The sequence below is a fragment of the Xyrauchen texanus genome, chromosome 1 (genome assembly GCF_025860055.1).
Source record: "Xyrauchen texanus isolate HMW12.3.18 chromosome 1, RBS_HiC_50CHRs, whole genome shotgun sequence".
Classification (NCBI taxonomy): Eukaryota; Metazoa; Chordata; class Actinopteri; order Cypriniformes; family Catostomidae; genus Xyrauchen; species Xyrauchen texanus.
In genome coordinates this window covers 60,649,003-60,672,877 of record NC_068276.1, presented here as the reverse complement: position 1 = coordinate 60,672,877, position 23,875 = coordinate 60,649,003, and the positions used below count along the sequence as shown (strand labels likewise).

At 42.0% G+C, this 23,875-nt stretch overlaps 1 protein-coding gene across 1 annotated transcript in view; it reads left to right on the top strand.

Annotated features, from left to right (window-relative positions):
* The window catches only part of LOC127649387 (structural maintenance of chromosomes flexible hinge domain-containing protein 1-like), a 75,294-nt gene that overhangs the window by 23,109 nt on the left and 28,310 nt on the right, over nucleotides 1-23,875 (top strand). Inside the window, exons 21-34 of the mRNA XM_052134456.1 lie at nucleotides 252-396; nucleotides 563-656; nucleotides 786-855; nucleotides 2,228-2,367; nucleotides 3,332-3,466; nucleotides 6,712-6,945; nucleotides 7,148-7,293; nucleotides 7,380-7,465; nucleotides 13,065-13,177; nucleotides 13,633-13,794; nucleotides 14,047-14,175; nucleotides 21,452-21,531; nucleotides 23,596-23,753; nucleotides 23,857-23,875. The exon at nucleotides 23,857-23,875 is cut by the window's right edge and continues 97 nt beyond it. Of these exons, the coding sequence (XP_051990416.1) occupies nucleotides 252-396; nucleotides 563-656; nucleotides 786-855; nucleotides 2,228-2,367; nucleotides 3,332-3,466; nucleotides 6,712-6,945; nucleotides 7,148-7,293; nucleotides 7,380-7,465; nucleotides 13,065-13,177; nucleotides 13,633-13,794; nucleotides 14,047-14,175; nucleotides 21,452-21,531; nucleotides 23,596-23,753; nucleotides 23,857-23,875 (1,711 nt within the window). The remainder of the gene's footprint in view (nucleotides 1-251; nucleotides 397-562; nucleotides 657-785; nucleotides 856-2,227; nucleotides 2,368-3,331; nucleotides 3,467-6,711; nucleotides 6,946-7,147; nucleotides 7,294-7,379; nucleotides 7,466-13,064; nucleotides 13,178-13,632; nucleotides 13,795-14,046; nucleotides 14,176-21,451; nucleotides 21,532-23,595; nucleotides 23,754-23,856) is intronic.

Here is a 23,875-nt window from a genome sequence, read left to right as displayed (position 1 = left end):
ACCTGGGAAGGCTTAACAATAATTATTATAAAATAAAACCTTGTGTGTGTTTTTGAGTGTCTTTTAATGATTGTCGTATGTCTTATTTGTTTTTTTAAATAAATAATAACATAAAAGCTTTAATTAAAAAGATTGAGATTGTTTGTAGCCTGTAGTGTAGCTAACTACTTTTTCAAAAAGATTAGCATGACTGTAGTTTTAATGCTCTCTCTCTCTCTCTCTCTCTCTCTCTCTCTTTCTCTTTCTCGCAGAGGGTGAAGCGGCATCTTTTGTGTTAGCCTGCATTACCTCTCCTCTCCAGGTGGGGGTTCCTTTCAGTATACCTGTAGAGTTCAAAGATGCGTTTGATTATCCCACACAGCCACCCAGTGACATCAAACCCCAGATGGAGTGCAGGTACGTCAAAATACGTCACTATTGAGATCCTAGTACACTTCATTTGTAAGTCATTTTGGATAAAAGCATTTGCTAAATGATTAAATATAGAACTTGCACCAAGATTGTCCAGTTTGTGTTTTGTCTTTATTCTGATGGTAAAATCTTTCTGTTTGTCTCTCAATAGTTCACTAGTGTTGCGTTATGCAGGGGTGGCTTTTGGGACCACGACTGTCATCAAAGATGTGAGAGCCAAGGGAAAATTAAATAACCAGATCAAGGTTAGTTAGCAGTGTGTGACGGTGCATATCACAGCCGTTGTTCAGTAAAGCATTATAGGCATGTGCTTTCACGAGAGAGCTTGCATTGTTTTTAGCAAATTTCAGGTGTGTGTTGGGTTGTTTTGATAGGTGCACAAAGTGAAGGTTCAAATCCAAGGGCTGAAGAACAACGAGCCTTGGCTAATTGCTGTGAACCCAGGTATAGTGTGATATAACATACAAACACATGCAGAAAGAGGAACTGTAAGAATAATGGATTAGACCGGGGCTAGTTGGCACAAACCTTAAATTCATGGCTATCAAAAAGCTATTGAACATCGTCACTGTAATTGGCCTGGGAAAATGATCACGTTTAATAAACACATTGACCTTTTGTGATGATATGCCCCTGTAGCAGCTGGAATGTTGCCACACTCTATGGGACAAGTTGTCACTATGGTACCTGTGATTAAACGGCTTAATATAGTATTTTCAGCAAAAACATTTAACCATAAAACACAAGCAAATTTTAGGTTGGATTACAGTATTCACTAAGATTATTCTTGAGGGTTTTTAGCTTGGTGCTTAAAGGGACAGTACACCCAAAAATGAAAATTCTCTCATCATTTACTCACCCTCATGATATCCCAGGTGTGTATGACTCTCTTTCTTCACCATTACACATTTGAAGACAAATATCTCAGCTCAGTATGTCCTTAAAATGCAAGTGGATGGAGATTTTTCTTTGATGCTCCAAAAATCACAGACAGTCAGCATAAACGTATCCATATGACACCAGCGGTTAAATTCATGTCTTCTAAAGCAACACGATCGCTTTTGGTGTGAAAAAGATACACGTTTAAGTACTTTTTTAAACTCTAAATCATGCTTCCGGTCCGCAGCGGTTTGCGCCTGTGACGTAATCGCTTTGGCATTTGAAACACACATTTTTGAACTGATTTACGTGAGCCACAGCCGGAAGAGAAGCGCTGTTTACAAGTGAGAAGGAGGAACTTAGGTTTAGATCTGTTATTATCTGGTTCTTTACTCACAATGGTGCGTTTGTGTGCCCATCCTGGATGTCTCAACCGATTGGAGAACGTGAGATTACCTTGGTATCCATGGCAATGCGTCACACAAGAGACCGCTTGGACTCCACCCTCGCGTGAAGCCTAACGGTAACGGAAGAGTTGGATTATAGTTAAAAAGTACTTAAATATTGATCTATTTATTTAATCTATTTTCACACCAAAAGTGATCGTGTCACTTTAGAAGACACTAATTTAACCACTGGAGTCGTATCGATGATGTTTATGCAGACAGTCTGGGATTTTTGGGCCTTCAAAAGAGAAATCGCCATTCACTTGCATTTTAAGGACCTGCTGAGCTGAGATATTTTTCTTCAAATGTGTTCTGGTGAGGAAAGAAAGTCATACACACCTGGGATATCACGAGGTTGAATAAATGATGAGAGAATTTTCATTTTTGGGTGTACTGTCCCTTTAAAACCAACATGCAAAATCACTGCCAGAGAAAATACGTATTTGTGTAATTGGACTTCACTTATGCTCTGTATGGATTGTATCTTCCAGGCCCTCCACACACACTCGTGGTGTTACCTGATGATGACATCATCTCTATTGAGAATGGAAGTCCAGCCAATTTTAGAGTGGAAGTTCATGATGAGTGCCAGAATATCACCACTCAACCCAAACTCAGTGTCCGCTGTCAGGTACGTCAGTGAGGGGAAAGGACCTCTTAACCCTATTTGTATGTACAAAACAAGCCCAGATGGGACTTGTGACAGAAAGAAAGTACTTTGTAGCCTCTGTAAGGCGTAATGTAATTACCCCAAAAGCTTTCTCCTAAAAAGTAAATAAATGCATTTTGACATGAAAATAAATAAATATATATATATATATATATATATATATATATATATATATATATATATATATATATATATATATAGTCAAATTTCAGCAGTTTCAAAATCATGGATTAATCGCAATTAACTAATTGTGCAATTTAAGCACAATTATAAATGTTAATTTACTGATAGCACTAATTACTAAAGCAATGTCCGGGGTTTAATACAGGCTAATTTCAATCGACAGCATTTGTGGCATTATGTTGATACCACAAAAAATTATTTTGACTTCTCTGTCGTTTATTATAAATAACAACCAAAGAAAAATGCTGTAACGACACTTACAATGGATGTCAATGGGGCCAGTCCATAAACATTAAAATATTGCGTTATTGCGTTTACCATAACGCCACTATTTAAAATAACGTTACACAATGTTAGTAAGTGATTTTATCACACTACAATCATGTTATCACATATGTTTACATCTTGTGTCCATATGTGGCTTTTTTTATATTTATGAACCGGGCTCTTTCACTTTCATTGTTAGTTTTCTGTAACCGCCATTGTTGCTTTTTTTGTTTGTTTGTTTTATAAATAAATGACTAAATGCTAAATGCATCTCAACATTTCAGATTGTGTCGTTTAATAGTTTGCAGGGACCCACATTTAAAAGCATGCCACAAATTGATGTCATTGTAAATGGTTCATTTTGATTTGTGAGAATGTGGCAATTGTGCCAGATATTATGTATGTAAACAAACACCCTCAGCGTTTAGCCTGTAGTTAAAGCTCATCTTGTCAATGTTGTGCCGTGTGTTTGTAGTTGCTGGGAGCACCTGATCTGCCCGTGGATGTTGTAGACTGCAGTAACATGGGTTCTGGCCTCATGTTGACCAAACCACTACTGCTGAAGACCATCAACACTGAACAAATCATCACCGCAAGATTCAACATTCCTGTAAGATATTTGTAGCATCTTTTAAACATCCTGACACAGATTTGCCTCATGATTTAGGAAAGGATTTGAAGACTTTCTGCTTGAAATATTCAGAAGCATATTACTTTATCTGTTTGCAATTTTCATGTGTACTGTTACAGTATAAAAATGAATTTACTATGTTTATATATATATATATATATATATATACACACAGTGGATATAAAAAGTCTACACACCCCTGTTAAAATGCCAGGTTCTTGTGATTTAAAAGAATGAGACAAAGATAAATCATGTCAGAACTTTTTCCACCTTTAATGTGACCAATAACGTAAACAATTCAATTGAAAAACAAACTGAAATCTTCGAGAAGAAAAAAAAAACAAAAAACTCACAATAACCTGGTTGCATAAGTGTCCACACCTTAACCTAATACTTTGTTGAAGCACCTTTTGATTTTATTACAGCACTCAGTCTTTTTGGGTAGGAGTCTATTAGCATGGCACATCTTGACGTGGCAATATTTGCCCACTCTTCTTTTCAAAAGCGCTACATATCAGTCAGATTGCGAGGACATCTCCTGTGCACAGCCCTCTTCGGATCACCCCACAGATGTTCAATTGGATTCAGGTCTGGGCTCTGGCTGGGCCATTCCAAAACGTTAATCTTTTTCTGGTGAAGCCTTGCTTTTATGGATCTGGATGTGTGCTTTGGGTCGTTGTCGAGCTTTATAACGGACGCCTGAAGGTTTTGTGCCAAAATTGTCTGGTATTTGGAAATGTTCATAATTCCCTCCACCCTGACTAATGCCCCGGTTCCAGCTGAAGAAAAACAGCCCCAAAGCATGATGCTACCACCACCATGCTTCACTGTGGGTATGGTGTTCTTTGGGTGATGTGCAGTGTTGTTTTTGCGCCAAACATACCTTTTGGAATTATGGCCAAAAATTTCAACCTTGGTTTCATCAGACCATAACACATTTTCCCACGTGCTTTTGGGAGACTTGATGTTTGTATTTGCAAACTTCAGCCGGGCTTGGATGTTTTTCTTTGTAAGAAAAGGCTTCCGTCTTGCCCCCTACCCCATAAACCATTCATATGAAGAATATGGGAGATTGTTGTCACATGTAGCACACAGGCAGTACTTGCCATAAATTCCTGCAGTTCCTTTAATGTTGCTGTAGGCCTCTTGGAAGCCTCCCTGACCAGTTTTCTTCTCGTCATTTCATCAATTTTGGAGGGACGTCCAGCTCTTGGTAATGTCTCTGTTGTGCCATATTTTCTCCACTTGATGATGACTGTCTTCACTGTGTTCAATGGTATATCTAATGCTTTGGAAATTCTTTTGTACCCTTCTCCTGACTGATATCTTTCAACAATGAGATCCCTCTGATGCTTTGGAAGCTCTCTGCGGACCATGGCTTTTGCTCTGAGATGCAAATGAAGCGCGTTCAGTGCTACGTGCTTTATTCCCTAAATCTGAATGCCATTTATTCCCGCTCTCCCCACTATAGACATGATGCCCTGCTTAAAGCCTCATTTACTGTAGAGTCACAGGCATTGTTATTTTAACAACAGTGGCGGAGACACCGCTACAGATACTGGCATCTTTCACTTATACACACTGCAGCAAATAAAAATGAAGCAAAGTGAAACTATCTTCATCTGTCTGATTCAGACGGTTCAGCTGAGCCAGGTTTGTGTCAGGACAAGTTAAAGTGGCGCTGTTAGACTATAATATTTTTCTGTCTTAATTTAGCTTCATTAATCTGCATGCTATGAGCCTTTCATAATAAATATAATAATACATTTGTTTCCAATTCCTAAGTCCTCGTGGTGAAACGCCTCAATCCGGGTGGCGGAGGACGAATCTCATTTGCCTCGGCGTCTTGAGATGTCAATCCGCACATCTTATCATGTGGCTTGTTGAGCGCGTTACCGCGGAGACGTAGCGCATATGGAGGCTTGATGCTATTCTCCGCGGCATCCACTCACAACCCATCACGCGCCCCACCGAGAGCGAGAACCACATTATAGCGACCAGGAGGAGGTTACGCCATGTGCCTCTACCCTCCCTAGCAACTGGGCCAATTTGTTTGCTTAGGAGACTTGGCTGGAGTCACTCAGTACATCCTGGATTCAAACTCACGACTCCAGGGGTGATAGTCAGCATCAATACTCTCTGAATTACCCAGGCCCCATATTGCACACGGACTCCCAGAATAATACATTTGTGAAAATTAATCAGAGTCATCATGGCAATGATAAATATTATCTTCATAATATATAAATATTTATAAGAAAATAATTCAAGGGTGGTGATGTAGAATTCTGTGCCGAATTCAAATGGTTTCCAATTTTCGCGCCGTGCTTCTCACTGATTCCCGCAAAGCTGCGAGTTTAAGAGCTTTGCGCTCGCGCTGTTCTGTCCATTAGGCCGTATCCATCTACAGAGCCATACAGGCGCATCAGCGGAGGTCGTGCCTCCACCTGTGTGTTTGACGCTGCTAAACCAGATACTACAGGTGTGTCGTTAGACTTCAAAATCAGAGGAACCGCGGTACAAGTGCATACTAACCCATTTAATTGAGAACCAACTGATATACTCCAAGTCTTGATAAACATTGATGATAGATTTGATTATTATGACTGATAAATGCCCCCATTTGTAACCTAATGCCCCCTCTCTCTCTACTAATTTGCTCTCCCTGCCCCCTGGCATCCTTTGAACGCTCCCGTGAAGAACCCCTGCTCTATATTTAAGTATTTACCAAATTAAGCTTTCTAAAGCCTATATATTCGTCAGATGATGTTTTGTATGATTATTCACAAGGTGTGAAGTTGGAGACTTGATGTGCTGACGGGGCACGTTTACATAAGTCACATTTGTCTATGCATGACCTCGCTTTAATTTTGAATATTTGATTGTCTTATCAAAATATTGAAATGTGCATTGAAGTGAGGATAAAAATGAGGATGAATTTTAGCAATGATGATGCAGCAAACTCCCTGAGATGCCAGTGATTGTCAGCAACTGTTGGCACATATTTTTGCAGATAACCGATTGTCCCAAAAAGCAACTATCGGCACCAATTAATTGGAATATTGGTGTACCTCTAATCATATCCATTATCAAGCATAAAATAAAGATTACCAGTGCATCCCTAAAATTAAATGATATAAATGTCGGTGATTTTCAAGCTGTTCAATCTGTCCAATATGTCTGCGTGATTATCTGAATATTTGTGTGTCCATATTTGCGTACAGAACCATAAAACAGTGGCATGTGTGGAGCGCAAACTGCGTGTGTTACCTAGCTCACGGGTCTCACGTCTGGAGGTGTACAGACAGGAAGAGGGCTCTAATGATGTCATGGTGCTGCAGAATTTGGAACGCATCGATTGGACCGCTGGGGACACGCTAGGAAACCTGCACTTCAGACTGTACGACGAGGGCGATAGACCAATTTGCCTAACACCACAACTGACTAGCAAGGTTAAGGTGTGTGTTTGAATGTGTGTGATTGTACTTACTGTCATACACACTATTCTTTGGTAGTGTCTGGATGTGTTCGGGATGGCATACTACTCGCACACTTTTCTGTAATATGCAGAATAGATAATATGCATGCAGTATATGAATCTTCTGTATGCATGGAATACTCCGATATCATTCAGATTACATTCATGTGTGTGTTTGGCAGGTAAACTGGACCGCAAAGATGGACACAGAAGAACTGTCTCAGGGGAAACTGCCACAATTATGTGTCCCCACTCAAGCGCAGCGAGATCATTTCTATCATGTGTCCTTCCATGACCAGCAAGTAGTGAACACGTCTTTTATCATAGTGTAAGCGACACACACATGTAGCGTATGCATAGTTGTCTTTATACACCCAAACGCTCTTGTAAATGTCTCTCTGTTTGTGTGTAAAGGCCTCGACCAGATGAGCCCGAGCGTTTGCTGGTCACCCTTAGCGCTTCAACAGTCAAAATGGGTGAAACTCTATCAGGGCACATTGGTGAGTACCATCTTAACTACAGGATGACCAATAGTGGATATTGCTGATATGATAACTACTGTGGTGAAAAAGGCAGATAACCGATTAATAGCTCAAATAGTTTTTAAAATCGTCATGAATGGCTCTGTTTTTGTGAACGCTAATTGTGCAATTTATTTTGACCAGCGCAAGTGGGCATTGGTGGGAGTGTTTGCACTATCTGTGGGTGTTTGTACACAAATCGTGGGTGTATTGAGTGTTAACGAATTGGCGTAAGGCGCAATTGGCTATTTTCTTGAGCAAAAGGTCACTGCGCTATGACGTTTCAGTACCACGTCTGTTTTCAGTGCAAAGTCTTAATTCAGTTCCTGCATTTGCAGGTTGGAGATTCCACCATTAGGTGGTTATACAGTCCAAACTCTGAAAATATGGTGCAACATCAAACTAAGTCCTTGACAATCACTGTTGTAGCCATTTTATGAAACAAAAAAGTTTTCGATTTGTGTTAAACTATCTATAGGTCATGTTTTTTCAATTATAATTATTATGTTTATATTTACAATTGTATTTATAATCTCTTTTATAATGGTATTTTTCCAAATGTTGTTGTAGTGATTTTTAAGTCACTGCAAAAGAGGCTGGTGAAAATTTGGAGAGGGTAAAATGTTTGGATTTCGTGTATGTTGTACCATTTTGTTATTTTGATTATATCTAAATATATAATCGTTTGAAGTGTAATTTTGAATTTAGAAATATTTTAGGTTACATTTTTTCATGTTTCAATAAATTATATTTAGTACAGTATTACATAATTTTTCGTGGGGCTGAAGCCCTTCAATATGGTTAGCACTGTCGCCACACAACATGAAGGTTCTGGGTTCGAGTCCCGGCTCAACTTGAGCCTTTCAGTGTGAAGTTTGCATGTTCTTCCCGTGTTTGCATGGGTTTCCTCCGGGTGCTCCGGTTTCCCCCACAAGTCCAAAAAAAACTTGAAGGGCATCCGGCATAAAACTTGTGCCAAATCAAATATATCAAACATTTTCTAAGCATTCTTAGCAACTTTAATGCATGTGCTGTCTTTGTTTATGTTGAATGGGCTATATACAGTAATTGGATGCAAAAGCTGCAATAACCGGAGAAGAACCTCCAAATTAAATTGCACTTGACCCAGCCCATTAGCGCATTGCACGAGCGATTTCGGCAAACCCACTTGCACTTAAATTTAGCACAGACTTGCAGGAAAATACCAAAACTTCATGGCCATTCCTACTTTGCGCCTATGACATGTGGCGTAGGGCTGCGCTTAACAGCTCTGTTACAGTGCCTTATATTTAAGTATTTACCAAATTAAGCTTTTTACTGAGAATATATTCACCAGATTAAGCATTTTGCATACTGTTGGTAAATCTCAGAGAAGACCAGGAGACTCGGGTAAAGCTTCAGCAGGATTCTTTACTCTAGAATATCAGGAGCATCAGTCTACATGTCAGATCGTGCTGTCTTTCGCTGCAGTCAAGTCTGATTTAGGGAGGTATACATTGTAGTTTATTGGCATTCAGGGAGCAGAACTTCCAGGTGGTTACAAAACCGTCAGGTTAAACCAAAACATCCAATGGGTGAAGAACCATAAAGAGCATGTTCTGAATTTGTTGTCCTCAATTAGGCCTTAAGAGGAATGTACAAACAATCCTAAAAACATCTCATTTAAATCCTCTAAAAAAGAACAAGGAGAGCTGTTTGAATCGGTTTGAATGCAAGTGAGTGATTGGAGGAGCTCCTTGCTCATACTGCTGCATAACCTGCATTTGTGCCTAAACAGGATTGCAGTCTGTAGAAACAGCTGATAATAAGGGATTTATGTATGAATATCTATGCAGAGGAGGTTTTCACGCTCCGTCACACAAGAGGCAGTTTGAACTCCACCCTCCTCAACGAGCTGCCCAGACTTCAAGATTTCTTACTTTGCTTCAAAAGACATTAATTAGACCACTGGAATTGTGTGGATTATTTTTATGATGGCTATATGTACTTTTTGAAGCATCAAATAGTTGACACCCATTCACTTGCATTTTATGGACCTTCAGAGCTTGGCATGAGGGTGATTTAAATGATGAGAGAATTTTCACTTTTGGGTGAACTGTTAATAAATGAGTGCAGATACAGTTGCCCCAACACTAGCAGTTACTTTAACACCTGTATCTGAAAGAAAAATCAACCTCCTTTTACTTCAAGATTTCATTTGAAAAGATACTTTCAACTTTGCTGTAAACATATGGGCAATAATGGAGTGGTGGTGGCGTAGTGGCTAAAGCACAGGGCTGTTAATCAGAAGGTCACAGGTTCTAACCCCACAGCCACCACCATTGTGTCCTTGAGCAAGGCACTTAACTCCAGGTTGCTCCGGGGATGTCCCTGTAATAATTGCACTGTAAGTCGCTTTGGATAAAAGCATCTGCCAAATGCATAAATGCAAATGCAATAAGCACTCACAGTCCTAATATTTAGTCCCCGAGCAAGCTGCCCCATGAGTTTAGTGAAGAGTGGAGGGGCTGCTTCAGGACTGTAAGCCGGCTGTATAGGAGCTGAGTTATGCCATGCATTTCTCCTAAAAATGTTCTGCTCTTTCTACACTCTTTCATATAATGTCACGTTTTACCACAGTAGTGACATCTGCCCTCCCTCTTAGGACATTTGTGGTATGATTTTATCTGCAAATGACAACAAGAGACCACTTTGTCTGTCATCTTAGTGTGTTGTCTCAAGTTTTCAAAAACAGTTTGGAAAATAAGCAAAACTGTCATATCTTATCTTTATCTTGCTGAATTGAACGCAATGTTTGTCCTGCGGATTAGCGGACATGTTGTCCATGGCAGTTTCTCTGCCACTTTTCTCCTACATGTTTTTCTCAAATGGAAATCTTATCTAACCAACAATCCTCTCCCAGGCGAGTGCCTGGTGGCCGGGCTTTGACCAATGGGGCCCAGCTGGGCTTAGCTCCTTGTGGGCCCACCACCTGCAAGTAGAGAAATAGGGGACCGGTGTGATGCCCCGCTGGTAACAGGAGAAGGAGGGGGCCTGTGTGGACTGGACTGGCTACAGAAATTGGATTTTGGAACATGAAATGTGACCTCACTGGTGGGAAAGGAGCCAGAGTTAGTATGTGAAATTGAGAGATACAAGCTGGAGCCAAACTCCTGGACAGGGGTTGGACACTCTCCATCTCTGTAGTTGCTCAGGGTGAAAGGCGTTGAGCGGGTTTGGGTATACTCGCAAGCCCCCAGCTTGGTGCTGTGATCTTGGAGTTTAGCCCAGTAGTTGATCGGGTCGCCTCATTGCGACTTAGTGTTGGGGAAAGCTCTGACTGTGGTCTGTGCTTATGCACTGAACCACAGTCCTGAGTATTCGGCCTTCTTGGAGACCCTAGGAAGGGCGCTGGAGGGGGTACCAACTGGGGACTCCATAGTCCTGCTGGGCAACTTCAGTGCCCATGTTGGACGATGGAGATACCTAGAGAGGAGTGATTGGGAGGAACGCCCTGCCTGATCTGAACCTGAGCTGTGTTCTGTTATTGGACTTCTGTGCTAGTTAGGATTGGCCATAACAAAACATCATGTTTGAACTTAAGGTTGTTCATAGGTGTACTTGGTACCAGAGCACCTTAGGCCAAAGGTTGATGATCGATTTTATTGTCGTATCAGACCTGCGGCCATATGTTCTGGACACTCGGAGAAGAGAGGAGCTGAGCTGTCAACCAATCCCCACCTGGTGGTGAGTTTTATCAGATGTCGGGTGAAACTACCAGATAGGTCTGGCAAACCAAAACGGATTGTGAGGGTGAACTAGGAATATTTGGCGGAGACCCCTGTCCAGAATATTTTTGATCTCAAGGCACAGCCGGGGTTTGGAGTGTGTCCAGTTTGTGGGCCTCAAATTGCATCCCTGCTATTTGCAGATAATGTGGTCCTGTTGGCATCATTATGCTGTGATGTCAACCACTTTGGAGGTTTGCGGCTCAGTATGAAACAGTTGGGTTGAGGGTTTGCACCTCCAATTCTGGGGTCATGGTTCTCTGCCGGAAAAGGGTGGATTGCTCTCTTCAGGTAAGGAGAGATCAGCTGCCCCAAGTGGAGGAGTTCAAGTATCTCAGAATCTTGTTCAAGAGAGAGGTAAATTTGGAGCGTGAGATCAACCGGCGGATCGTTGCAGTATGCAAAATGTGAAATGATCTTACTTCATAGGGTGTCAGGGAGTGTCACTCTAAGGGATAGGGTGCGAGGCTCTGACATCAGAAAGGGTCTTGAGTAGAAACGTTGTTCCTCTGCATTGAAATGAGCCTGTTGAGTTGGTTCGGGCATCTGATTATGATGCCTCCTGGACACAGTCCTGCAGAGGTTTTTCGGCCATGTCAAACTGGGAGGAGGCCCAGGGGAAGACCCAGAGCATGCTGGAGGGATTATATCTCTCTTCTGGCCTGGGAACGTCTCGGGATCCCCCAAGATGAGCTGGAGCATGTGGCCGGGGAATAGGACGTATGGGCTACTTGTCTTTAGTCTGCTACCACCGCGACCCAGTTCTAGATAAGTGGTTACAGATGGAGATGAAGCATTCCTCTTTAGCCACGTTACTCTTCCATGCTGGTTTGTTTACATCAGAGTTTGCATGTGTCTTTTATACATGCAGAGTTGTGAATCTTGGTTTGTTGATGGGAAAAAACTACTGTGCGATCAGAAAAATCTTTCCCTCAATGACTCAATGACATAATGACTTCATTATCATTAATCAAGAAGAATGGCCACCAATTCACTGAATAGGGCTGATTCCCGGCCCACATGACTCTACATGCCGAAGTTCCTTGGGCAAGACACTGAACCCCAAGTTGCTCCCAATGGCAGGCTAGCGCCTTGCATGGCAGCTCTGCCGTCATTGGTGTATGTGAATGGATGAATGAGATGGAGTGTAAAGCGCTTTGAATACAGCTAAGGTTAAAAAGGTGACCATTTACCATATCGCACACTTGCTCGTGTTTTTGCTTATGTATATATATATATATCCCCGCTTCAATTTAGAACACTTTCTAAATTTTTCTAATCAAAATAACAAAATATGCCTTGAAGTGAGGATAAAAAATATGTCTGAATATTGTCAGTGATGACAGATTTAGATCCGTTTTTTATTTAATCTGTAGAGGCCGTTGATATACTGTAAAATCAAGGCTTTTCACATCTGTACCTGGGATTGTAAAACCAAGTTGTTTTGCAGTATAAGGATAAAATTAAGGATTAAAATAACATTTTTGCATATTAGGGATAGTTTTTAAAAGCAACTTTCGGCACTGATTAATCGGTAAAACCGATTGTGGAGCGATTGGGGAACGGGCGCAACATTCTAGCCCAGCCCCGCCCCCCTCCGCTCCACACTGATATATATATTGGTCTACCTTTAATCTTCACTAAAGGTTGCTGATGGATAACCTTTCCATGCAAACCAATTCTGGATGCATCTCAATTCTCATAAGGGCACAAATCTGGTAGAAATATGCAATATGATTTTGAATATTAGTCGAATGCCTAAAATGGTTTCAGCTATTTGTCAAACTTGTTAACTTGTGCTTCTCTTCCAGATGTTATTGATCAATATGGGAATAAAACGGACTGTCTAAATTCTGAAAGTTGTAATAGTTTGAGTGTGTCAGCAGATGGCCTGGACAAAGAAACTCTGACTGTACAATGGGAGGTACAGTATAAACAATCACACAAACACAATGGCTGATAATCATTATATTATTAAATGGATAGTTTTTCTGTTCTTAAAAATGCAGTTCCCATTAATAATGTTCCAATAGAATATATCAGGCATCAGATTATTATTATTTACAGTAGTAATGTACGTAACGGATTAATTCTTTTGTATGCTAGTGCAGAAAGACTTTTTTTAAATGGAAAAAATAATCTCAGATAATAGCCCTGCTTAAAAAATATTTGCACGCTAATACGGTGTCAGACGTATCATGCATCGCTCATTTTTACTGCTTGCGCAGTTTCACTAATAGATCTTGAATCAGGCTGCAAATTTCGGGTTACCAGCGCAGATCTTAAATCACTAATTCACACCAACCTGAGCAAGGCTAAAATATAGATGCAATTAAATATGCATGTTTGTGTACAGTATATTTGTATCCCTTTTTGAAGGCCAGTACTGCACGATTGTCGTTGTGTGGGATCCGGTTTGCATCAGGGACTCCTGGACCAAGGGAGTTGTGCTTTAAGAACCAGAGCATGGAGGAATTTGTGCGCATCAAAGTCACTGTGGGACCACCAGCACGGATCACGCTACTGGATGAGCCTGATATGGTATGTCAGAGAGGGGTGGGAGGGTACTGATGATCCTTAAATTAAAGGCCGAATTCACCATTCATTTTCATTGTATGGAAAAAAAGATGCATTGAAAGTGAATGGTGACTGTGGATAACATTCCGCTTAACCTCTCCTTGTGTGTTTCACTAAGTTAAATATTGCGTTATTTGGAAGTATTGTTTAACGCTTGCCTTAAACACTTGAGCATTTCAAGGAAATTGTGAGTTTGATTTGAGTCTGTTTCTTTAGCCTCTGCAGGTGATGAGTGGTCAGAGTTTGAACACACCGTTTGTTCTTCAGCTGTGTGATGAGTGGGGAAATCCTTCTCCAGACCAGCGGATTGTCATCACGATGAAGACTCACTCCCCACTGCTGAAGGTACACTGCATGTAAGGGGGTGCGTGTGTGTGTGTGTGTGTGTGTGTGTGTGTGTGTGTGTGTGTGTGTGTGTGTGTGCGGGGAATAGATTGTTTTGAAGTTGCACTGTGTTTTTGTTGTAACACTGCATCCAAACCAGGTGCAATTTGACAAGTTTCCTGCAACAGTTTTCTGTCCTCGTTCAAAGTAAAAATGCTGCACAAAGCAGCAAAATTATAAAAAAAAATCTTGTTTTTTTACCAGTACATTTCACCTCCATGAAAAATGTATGGAAGTATTTTAATGACAGATGCACTCTACTGCTGTTCCTGCAGTGCCAGGATGTACAAGGTTGAATTTCCAACCAAATTTGAACCACTGAAATTTTAAAAGCGAATTTGTGAAATACAATGGACCGAATATTTCAGTTGTCAGAAGTTTACACACACTTTAGTTGAAGTCATTATAACTCATTTTTTAACCACTCCACAGATTTCATATTAGAAAACGACAGTTTTGGCAAGTCATTTGGGACATCTACTTTGTTTCCAACAATTGTTTTCAGACAGATTGTTTCACTTTTAATTGACTATATCACAATTCCAGTGGGTGAGAAGTTTACAAACACTGTGCCTTTAAGAATCTTGAACAATTTAAGAAAGATGTCTCGGGTGTGTTGCGTCTTAAACATACAATGTTTAGGTCACTGTGTCGAGTTAAATATAGTTTAATACTCAATCTTTAAACACATTTTGAGATCCCTTAGTTTGGATTTGCGCTCCTTCAAGTGTTTTGAATGCAAGAACGTAACACATGTTTGTGTTGTTCTGCTGAAGTGTTTCTTCACTATATAAACTGTGTGTTGCTCATACAGCTGAAATTTCACTTACTGCCCTCTGGAGTAAACAGGTGGTACTACAAGCGTGCATTTCTCAGGAAGCTTCCATATTACTTTCCGGGAGGCATTGCGATTAATGCTGTGAATTTTTTTAACGCATTATTTTTTGTCAAATTAATCACACTGAATTAACGCGTTAAATCGACAGCCCTAATTTTAAGGCTTACCTTCAAACTCAGTGCCTCTTTGCTTGACATCATGAGAAAATCAAAAGAAATCAGCCAAGACCTCAGAAAAAACATTGTGGACCTCCACAAGTCTGGTTCATCCTTGGGAGCAATTTCCAAACTCCTGAAGGTACCACATTCATCTGTACAAACAATAGTACACAAGTATAAACACCATGGGACAATGCAGCATCATACTGCTCAGGAAGGAGGCGCATTCTGTCTCCTAGAGATGAACGTAGTTTGGTGCGGAAAGTGCAAATCAATCCCAGAACAACAGCAAATGACCTTGTGAAGATGCTGGAGGAAACAGGTAAACAAGTATCTATATCCACAGCAAAACGAGTCCTATATCAACATAACCTGAAAGGCTGCTCAGCAAGGAAGAAGCCACTGCTCCAAAACCACCATAAAAAAGCCAGACTACAGTTTGCAAGTGCACATGGGGAGAAAGATCTGATTTTTTGGTCTGATGAAATAAAAATTTAACTGTTTGGCCATAATGACCATTGCTATGTTTGGAGGAAAAAGGGTGAAGCCGAAGTACACCATCCCAACCGTGAAGCATGGGGGTGCAGCATCATGTTGTGGGGGTGCTTTGCTGCAGGAGGGACTGGTGCACTTCACAAAATAGATGACATCATGGGGAAGGACACTTATGTGGATATATTGAAGCAACATCTCAAGACATCAGCCAGGAAGTTAAAGCTCTGTCACAAATGTGTCTCAAATGGATAATGACCCCAAGCACACCTCCAAAGTTGTGGCAAAATGGCTTAAGAACAACAAAGTCAAGATATTGGAGTGGCCATCTCAAAGCCCTGACCTCAATCTGATTTGTGGGCAGAACAGAAAAAGTGTGTGCGAGCGAGGAGGGCTACAAACCTGACTCCGTTACTCCAGTTCTGTCTGTGGAAGGAAACCCAAAATGTTTGACCCAAGTTAAACAATTGAAAGGCAATGCTGCCAACTACTAACAAAGTGTATGTAAACTTCTGACCCACTGGGAATGTGATGAAGGAAATAAATAATTCTCTCTACGATTATTCTGACATTTCACCTTCTTAAAATAAAGTGCTGATCCGAACTGACCTAATACAGGGAATGTTTTCTACGATTAAATGTCAGGAATTGAGAAAAACTGAGTTTAAATGTATTTGGCTAATGTGTATGTAAACTTCTGACTTCAACTGTGCCTGTCAAATGATAAAGATTAAATAAAATTAAAAAAAATATCATTTGGAACTGAACTTTGGAAGATGAATAGTTATTTGTAGTAGTGAATAGTGAATTTGTTGATGAAATATTGTGTGAAATGTTTCGATTGAAATATTCACAGCTTAAATATACACCATTTTAAATTGTGTCCCCCAAAAAATGCAAGCACTGTTAATGCAATTAGTTTATTTTTCCATTTTTGCATTTTAGTGTATTTTTGTCATTAATATACTTCCATAAAAATGCACATTAAAAGTAACGTCTCGGGTTACATGTGTAACCCTTGTTCCCTGAAAAAAGCGGAACGAGATGCTGCGCTGCTTTGCCGCACTGGGACGTCCCAGGACTGCTCTTCAAAAAGAAGTATCTGACAACACCTGGTGAGGTATCCATTTATAGCCTGGCCGCAGGTGCATCTAATGATTACATCAGCCGAGGCTATAAATTCCGGTCAATGTTCATTGACGTGTTACACACACTATTTCAGCTCGGTTCACAGCTAGAGATGTTCCCCGTAGCGCTTAGCAGCGCAGCATCTCGTTCCGCTTTTTTCAGGGAACAAGGGTTACACATGTAACCCGAGACGTTAAACCCATAAAGTTCGATAAATGTGTGCAAAGAGAACCCTATCGCAACACAAACTTGTCATAAAAACTGATGAATGTGAGCGGAGAGAGGACCAGCCTGCCGCATCACAAACTTGTTTAGGCATGGGCTGAGATGTCGACTCAAGGACATAAGAGTCCGGAGTAGCAAAGCATCTAGCCCATAAAGTTCGATGAATGTGTGCGAAGAGAACCCTATCGCAACACAAACTTGTCATAAAAACTGATGATGTGAGCGGAGAGGACCAGCCTGCCGCATCACAAACTTGTCCAGACATGAGCTTGAGATGTCGACTCAAGAGCATAAGAGCCCGGAGTGCTGAACATCCAAACTAAAAAAGTCCAATGAATGTGTGCGGAGAGGACAACCTGCCGCATAACAAACTTGCTGCAGAGGGAGACCTCTAGCCAAGGTTTTAGAGGAGGAGAGCCCTCTGGTAGAGTGCGCCCTGAAGCCTACTGGCGAAGCTTGACCGCGCACCTCGTAGGCCCGGGCAGTAATGAGGATGCCTCTTTGAGGGCACCCCGCCCACCAAGCCGTGGCAAACCGCAGTGGCCACATAGAACCTGGCAGTGGCGAGGCAAGTGCCCGCTGACAGTTCTTTCTACAGAAAATCCAGAACTGAAGCAAACTGGCAGTTAGCTGGTTCTGTAATAAGAACTTTAGTAGAAGGAAACGCATGCAGGCGCATTTGCGTTACTACGTTCAGCCCCTCCCGAGGGGGAGGGGCGGGGGGGACTTGGCAACTCGGGGAGAAGTAGAGTAGACATTGCGTTGAGGGAAGAAATTCGCTCCGAGAACCAAGCCCTGTTCGGCCAGCGCAGTGCTATCAGTAAGAGGCAAAAACCCTTGCTGGCGAACTCTGGCCAACTACTACCTTAGGGTGGAGTTCTTAACTCTCCCGTTGGTATTTTCTGTCTGGACAGTAAATCTGCTCCCATATACGGGCATCCAGGGATATAACTGACCTGAGAGACAGGAGCTTGCCCTGGGCCCTAAGGAGAATCCGACGTGTCAGAAATACAGCTGACAGGAATCTACCGCTGTATTGTCCACCCGCACCAAGACATGGCAGCCTCAGGAGGTGGTATTTCAGGGCCAGAAATACAGCCATCAACCCGAGACAGTGACTGTGACAACCGAGCTGACGACCCTCCTATCCCCTTAAGCTGGACGACCACTTAAGGCCGCTACCCCGCCTGTCAGGGAGGCGTCTGTCATTAGCAGCCTGCGACAACAAGACGCACCTAGAGTGGGACCCAAGGCAGAAAACCGGGGTCTGAACCACATAGGAAGGGAACGAAGCCTGAGGTGCGTAACCCTATTTAGCCTAGGGTTTTTGGCCCTTGGAAGAAATCCCCTGGCTTTTGGCCACAACAAAAACGGTCTCATGATCAGAAGGTCCAGAGGGATCACCGTGGACGTGATCGCCCTGAGACCTGGAAATCGTTGATACTGATAGCAGTGCAACCTTGACCTAGCCTGACTTTGCTCAGGGTGATCTGAATGGACTCAATCCTAGCGGGAGACAGTTGGGCCCGCATTGTGATTGAACTCCATACGATGCCCCGATAGACAGTGTTCTGAGTGGGAGAGATGACGCTTTTCTTGGCGTTGAGCCTCAACCCCAGAGAAACAGATGAGCTAAGACGATGTCCCTGTGCTGAACTGCCAGTTCCTGGAACTGCGCTAGGATCAGCCAGTCGTCTACGTAATTCAGAATGCAGATGCCCCGGAGTCAAAAGGAGCCAGCGCTACATCATGCATTGTGAATGTGCGGGTAAAAAGGGCTAGGCCGAGTGAAAGAACCTCATCCTGGAAGACTTCGCCCCTGGAAGCGAACCTCAGGAACTTTCCATGTTGTGGCAGAACTTCTAAATGAAGTATAGAAGTGTGTCATAAGATCGATGGTGACCAGCCAAACGAGTTGCAGGGCTTGAGACACGACCGTCTTGACAGGCATCATCTTGGACTTGAACACCCACGGGCAGTTCAAGCTTTAAGACCTAAGCCAGATGCCACCCCTCACCCTCCATGGGAAACGGGAAGTATTTAGTGTAATAACCTAAATCTCTCTCTGGAAGGGGAACACATACCATGGCCCCTTTAACTAGGAGATTGAGTTTTTTTTTTTACATAAAAAAGAAATCCGTTTTAAGGTAGTGAGAACACGCCGTGGAAACACGGAAAAGAGGTGAGTGAATTAAATCCTGACGCCCTTATAAGACCCACAGAAAAGGATATATCCGGCAGAAGTTTCCACGCTGCCAGGATCTCTGAGATGGGTATTATATTTGAACACTTCCTGTTGAGGGGTTGTCGAGTGTTTCGCGTCACCCAATTGTGAAGCCTCTGCAACCCGAAACACCAAGAGGTGGCGGGAATGGAGGGGCTTTGAGGGGGTACCGGGAGGAGTGAAGTGAAGCACGCGCCCCGTCCCGAGGGGAGCTACCCCCTAATCTAGGCGCAAGACCGTCAGAGTTTTCTCTTACTAGAAATGATATCCCTGATTTCGGGGGCTGGCGAGGGAGGCGAGACTGTCCCCAATCCCTGGAAGAAGGAGCACGACTCACCACGCTTTGCTTTTGAGCCTCCGTTCAGACAGGACTGAGGCGGGTCTGAGGCTTGCTCGTCAAGTGCAGAACCCACACTCGGGTCATCCGGGAGGTCATTCTGGTACGCCTGTAAAACAGCATAGTGTGCAGAGCAGCACCAGCCTGACCTGCTGCTTGATAAGCCCTTCCCATTAAAGTGGAGGTTGTCCTACAAGGCTTTGAGGGGAGAGAGGGCTTCTTAATTGACGATGCCGAGCCTGGCGAGAGAGAGCCCGCAAGCGTCTCTTCAACCGGCGGCATCACTGAATACCCCCATGCCTCAGCACCCACGATGGTCGAATATAATGACGTCGAGGGTATGTGAACACATGAAGAATATATATATATATATATATATATTATTTATTTTTTTAGGGGTTCCTCCATGAGCGAAAAAGATCTTCATGGAGGTTATCAAAGAAGGGAAGGGACTCATGAGGCGTTCCCTTTCTTAGACTGGAAGATAAAATCTATCCCCTAATTTGGAGGGTTTGGTGTCTCTTTTTGCGTGGCCAGTCCAATCTGGCAACCGCTGAGTAACAACATCGAGCAATTCCTCCGTGAGATTTTTTTATCGCGGACGGAAAGCTCTGAGGCGGGAAGAGAATCGCGATCCTCCTCATGATCCGAAGAAGATCTCTATTTTTTCTTTCTTTTTTTTTTAGAAATATAAATATATATAATATTTTCTAAACAGAAGAGAAAAGAGAACAACGTTCACTGCACACTGCCTAACTGATTCTAACTCCTAACAGAGGAAAGAAAGTTTTGACAGGGTTTGTGAAACACACAGAAACAGAATCGCTCTGAAAAAGAGTTTCTGATCGACACCTGGTGACGTATCCATTTATAGCCCAGCCGCAGGTGCATCTAATGATTACATCAGCCGAGGCTATAAATTCCAGTCAATGTTCATTGACGTGTTACACACACTATTTCAGCTCGGTTCACAGCTAGAGTTGTTCCCCGTAGCGCTTAGCAGCGCAGCATCGTAGTGAAGCTTTTTGTAAAGGGAACCACTCATTTAACATAATAAATGAATGAATGTTAAATGTATATAGCGCTTTTCTGACACTACAATCAAATCACTTTACACAGTGAACAGGGGACTCTCCTCCCGTACATTCACCACACACCAGCTATTGGTGGAGAGAACTGAGATATAGAGCCAATTAATGGATGGGGATTATTAGGAGGCCACGATTGAGATGGGCCAATGGGGGGAATTTGGCCAGGACACCGGGGTTACACCCCTACTCTTTATGAGAAGTGCCATGGGATTTTAATGACCACAGAGTCAGGACCTCGGTTTAACATCTCATCTGAAAGACGGTGCCTTTTTACAGTATAGTGTCTCCTGTCACTATACTGTGGTATTAGGACCCACACAGACCACAGGGTGAGCACCCCCTGCTGAACTCCCTATTACCTCTTCCAGCAGCAGCCTTAGTTTTCCCAGTAGGTCTCCCATCCAGGTACTGGCCAGGCTCAGCCTTGCTTAGCTTCAGTGGGTAACCAGTCTTGATCTGTACTTTAACTATATTAAAAATAACCATATTCAAAATAATAATACCAACAAACAAACAAAATTGAGGTTATGTTGAGGGCAGAGCTACCCAGCACTACATGACAGAAAGAGGCACCAAGCGACCGTAGAAATGTCCTGTCTCGGGTCGCTTGTTTCTGTTGCGTCTGGTTAGGCCAAAAACTCTATAATGTAGAAATGTATCGTTTGTTGATTAATCGCAGCAGGACTGTTTAGGACACAGTTTTAGAGTGTGCATAGATGTTTTGTGTATTTGTGTATCTTTTAGGTGAAGTCTTCAGTGATGTCTCAACCTGTAGATGTAGAAGGAAGAGCTAACTTCCTGTTAGAATCAGTAAGTGGTCCAAAGTAAGTAAAATGCTTATGATACTTCACCATGAAAGAGCAGGGTCAGTAATTAAAGGAATATTCCGCGTTCAATACAAGTTAAGCACAATCAACATCATTTGTGACATAATATTGATTACCACCAAAATCGAATTTTGACTTGCCCCTCATTTTCTTAAATATAAGCAAAAATCTGGGTTTGAGTGAGGCACTTACAAGGGAAGTCAATGGGGGCCAATTTTTGAGCATTTAAAGTCTCACTGTTTCAAAAGTATAGCCACAAGACAAACAAAGCTTAACTTGTACGAAATATTCCTTTAAAAAGGGTTGGGACACAAATGTCACCGAAAGTGCCAGAATTTTAATTCTTGGTAGGGCTGGGCGATAAAAGGATATCGATATATATCACGATAAAGAAAATCCACGATAAGCTTTTGAGGAATTTTCAATATTTACTGCATGTCGCTCAAACACAAGCAGTTCGGCTTTCTCAGGCTGCGTTTCCACTGGGGCGAACGAAATCCGCTCAAAGGCGGTCACAGCGCTAGGAGAGAGTTTGCTCTGCATCGCTGCCAATCCTACGATCCACCTTGCGAGCGTGACACTTGGCTTTCATAGGAATGAATTGAAAACAATCTCATCTTCGCTCCCAACACGCCAGTGGTAACGTAAAGTCAGACTGGATGAACTTGCTAATGCTAGCAGCCTTGCTAACGATTAGGCTACGTTGTCGGACACCGGATTGATTCCATCCGCACCGCAAGACTTCATGACAACGGTTGCGCCCTCTCATCATCTCTAGTGAAGAGTGCGACAGAACAACAGTGATGTGGACAACGGCTCTGATCTTTCTGCGCTGTAATCTTGAATAATGTTCTCTAGCACCAAACATGCATCATTTCTGCCCCGTCCCGCTCCGCACGCGTCGCCTCTTTTCCCTGCATGCGCGCAGACATGAAGCGTCGCATGAGTTAATGTGGTTTCAAAGCAGCTTTTAGACCAAAACGTTTTTCCCTTCTAAATGTATCTTTATTAATCGGCATGTTACGAGTCTTTAATAATAAACAAATCGATTTCTGTTCTACTTTTGTGAAAATTAATTAGATGTCTGGAATGGAAAAGGAAAGACTAAAATTACTGGTTGGTAGACGAGTCTCTCACTTTAATGAAAATATACAAATGTTTTTTAATCTAAATGTTCTCTCGGGACACCCCTGAACCCACATTCAGCATCATTCCACAGTCACGAGGGCTTCTATGCCCCATACTTGAGTATCTGAATCTAAAGAAATATAAAAATATTTCATTTAAAAAAAATGTTTTGCTTTCACTCTTCAGAACAAACAGATGATCTTTAACATTCATTTCAATTGATAAACGGTAAAAGACGGTAAAATTGGTCAAAGATCCCACAGACCCCACTGGCCGTCTCTGGACCCCCTGTGCAGTTTTGTAGAGACTATTTTGACTGATTTACTTTTTCTTCTTTTCTTCCATCAACTTTGAAATATAAAAAAGAAAGTGCAATGAGTACATGTATATCGTGATAAATATCGATATCGAAATTGTTATATATATATATCACATTGAAATATTTTGAGGAGTTTTACGGGTTAAATTAGCAAAATGTGTTTATGATATGATTAAAAAAACTGGCAATATTTTTTGTATGGTTAGAAATAATATTCCCTCATCAAAGTACCCCTCAAAATAAAATATTGATCAAATATTAAAGGTATAATCTACCCCAAAATGAAAATCTGTTATCATTTAATCACCCTCATGCTGTTCCAAACTCACGAGTTTCTTCCATGGAACAGAAAACATGTTGTGCGGTAAAAAAGCCTCAGTCACCATTCACTTTCACTGTATAGAAACCATTCTACACCCTTAACATTCTTCTCAATATCTCCTATTGTCTTCCATGCAAGAAGGAAAGTCTTTGGGGTTGGACCAGCATGAGGGTTAGTAAATGATGACAGAATTGTAATGTTTGGGTGAATTATTCCTTTCATTTCTAACACCACCAAAGACTTAATAATACTGAAAACAGTGAAGAAACTCTATTTTGTCTCTGTCTCATAGAGGGGAGCATCAGTTGGAATTCCATGGAACTTTTAGCAAGAACAGAATTCCCGGACCTGTAGTGGCATTAAATGTTATTCCGGATCCCAACACACCAGTCAAACTCCAAATCGAATACAACAGAGAAGCCACCTTATGTGCAGGAGATATCTTTCCAGGTGTGTGTGTGTGTGTGTGTGTGTGTGTGTGTGTGTGTGTGTGTGTGTGTAAAGGCTATAGAATTGCGCTACTAATCGCACTGCTTTGTGCTGCTGTGTGAAGTGTTAACAGTGGTGGTGGT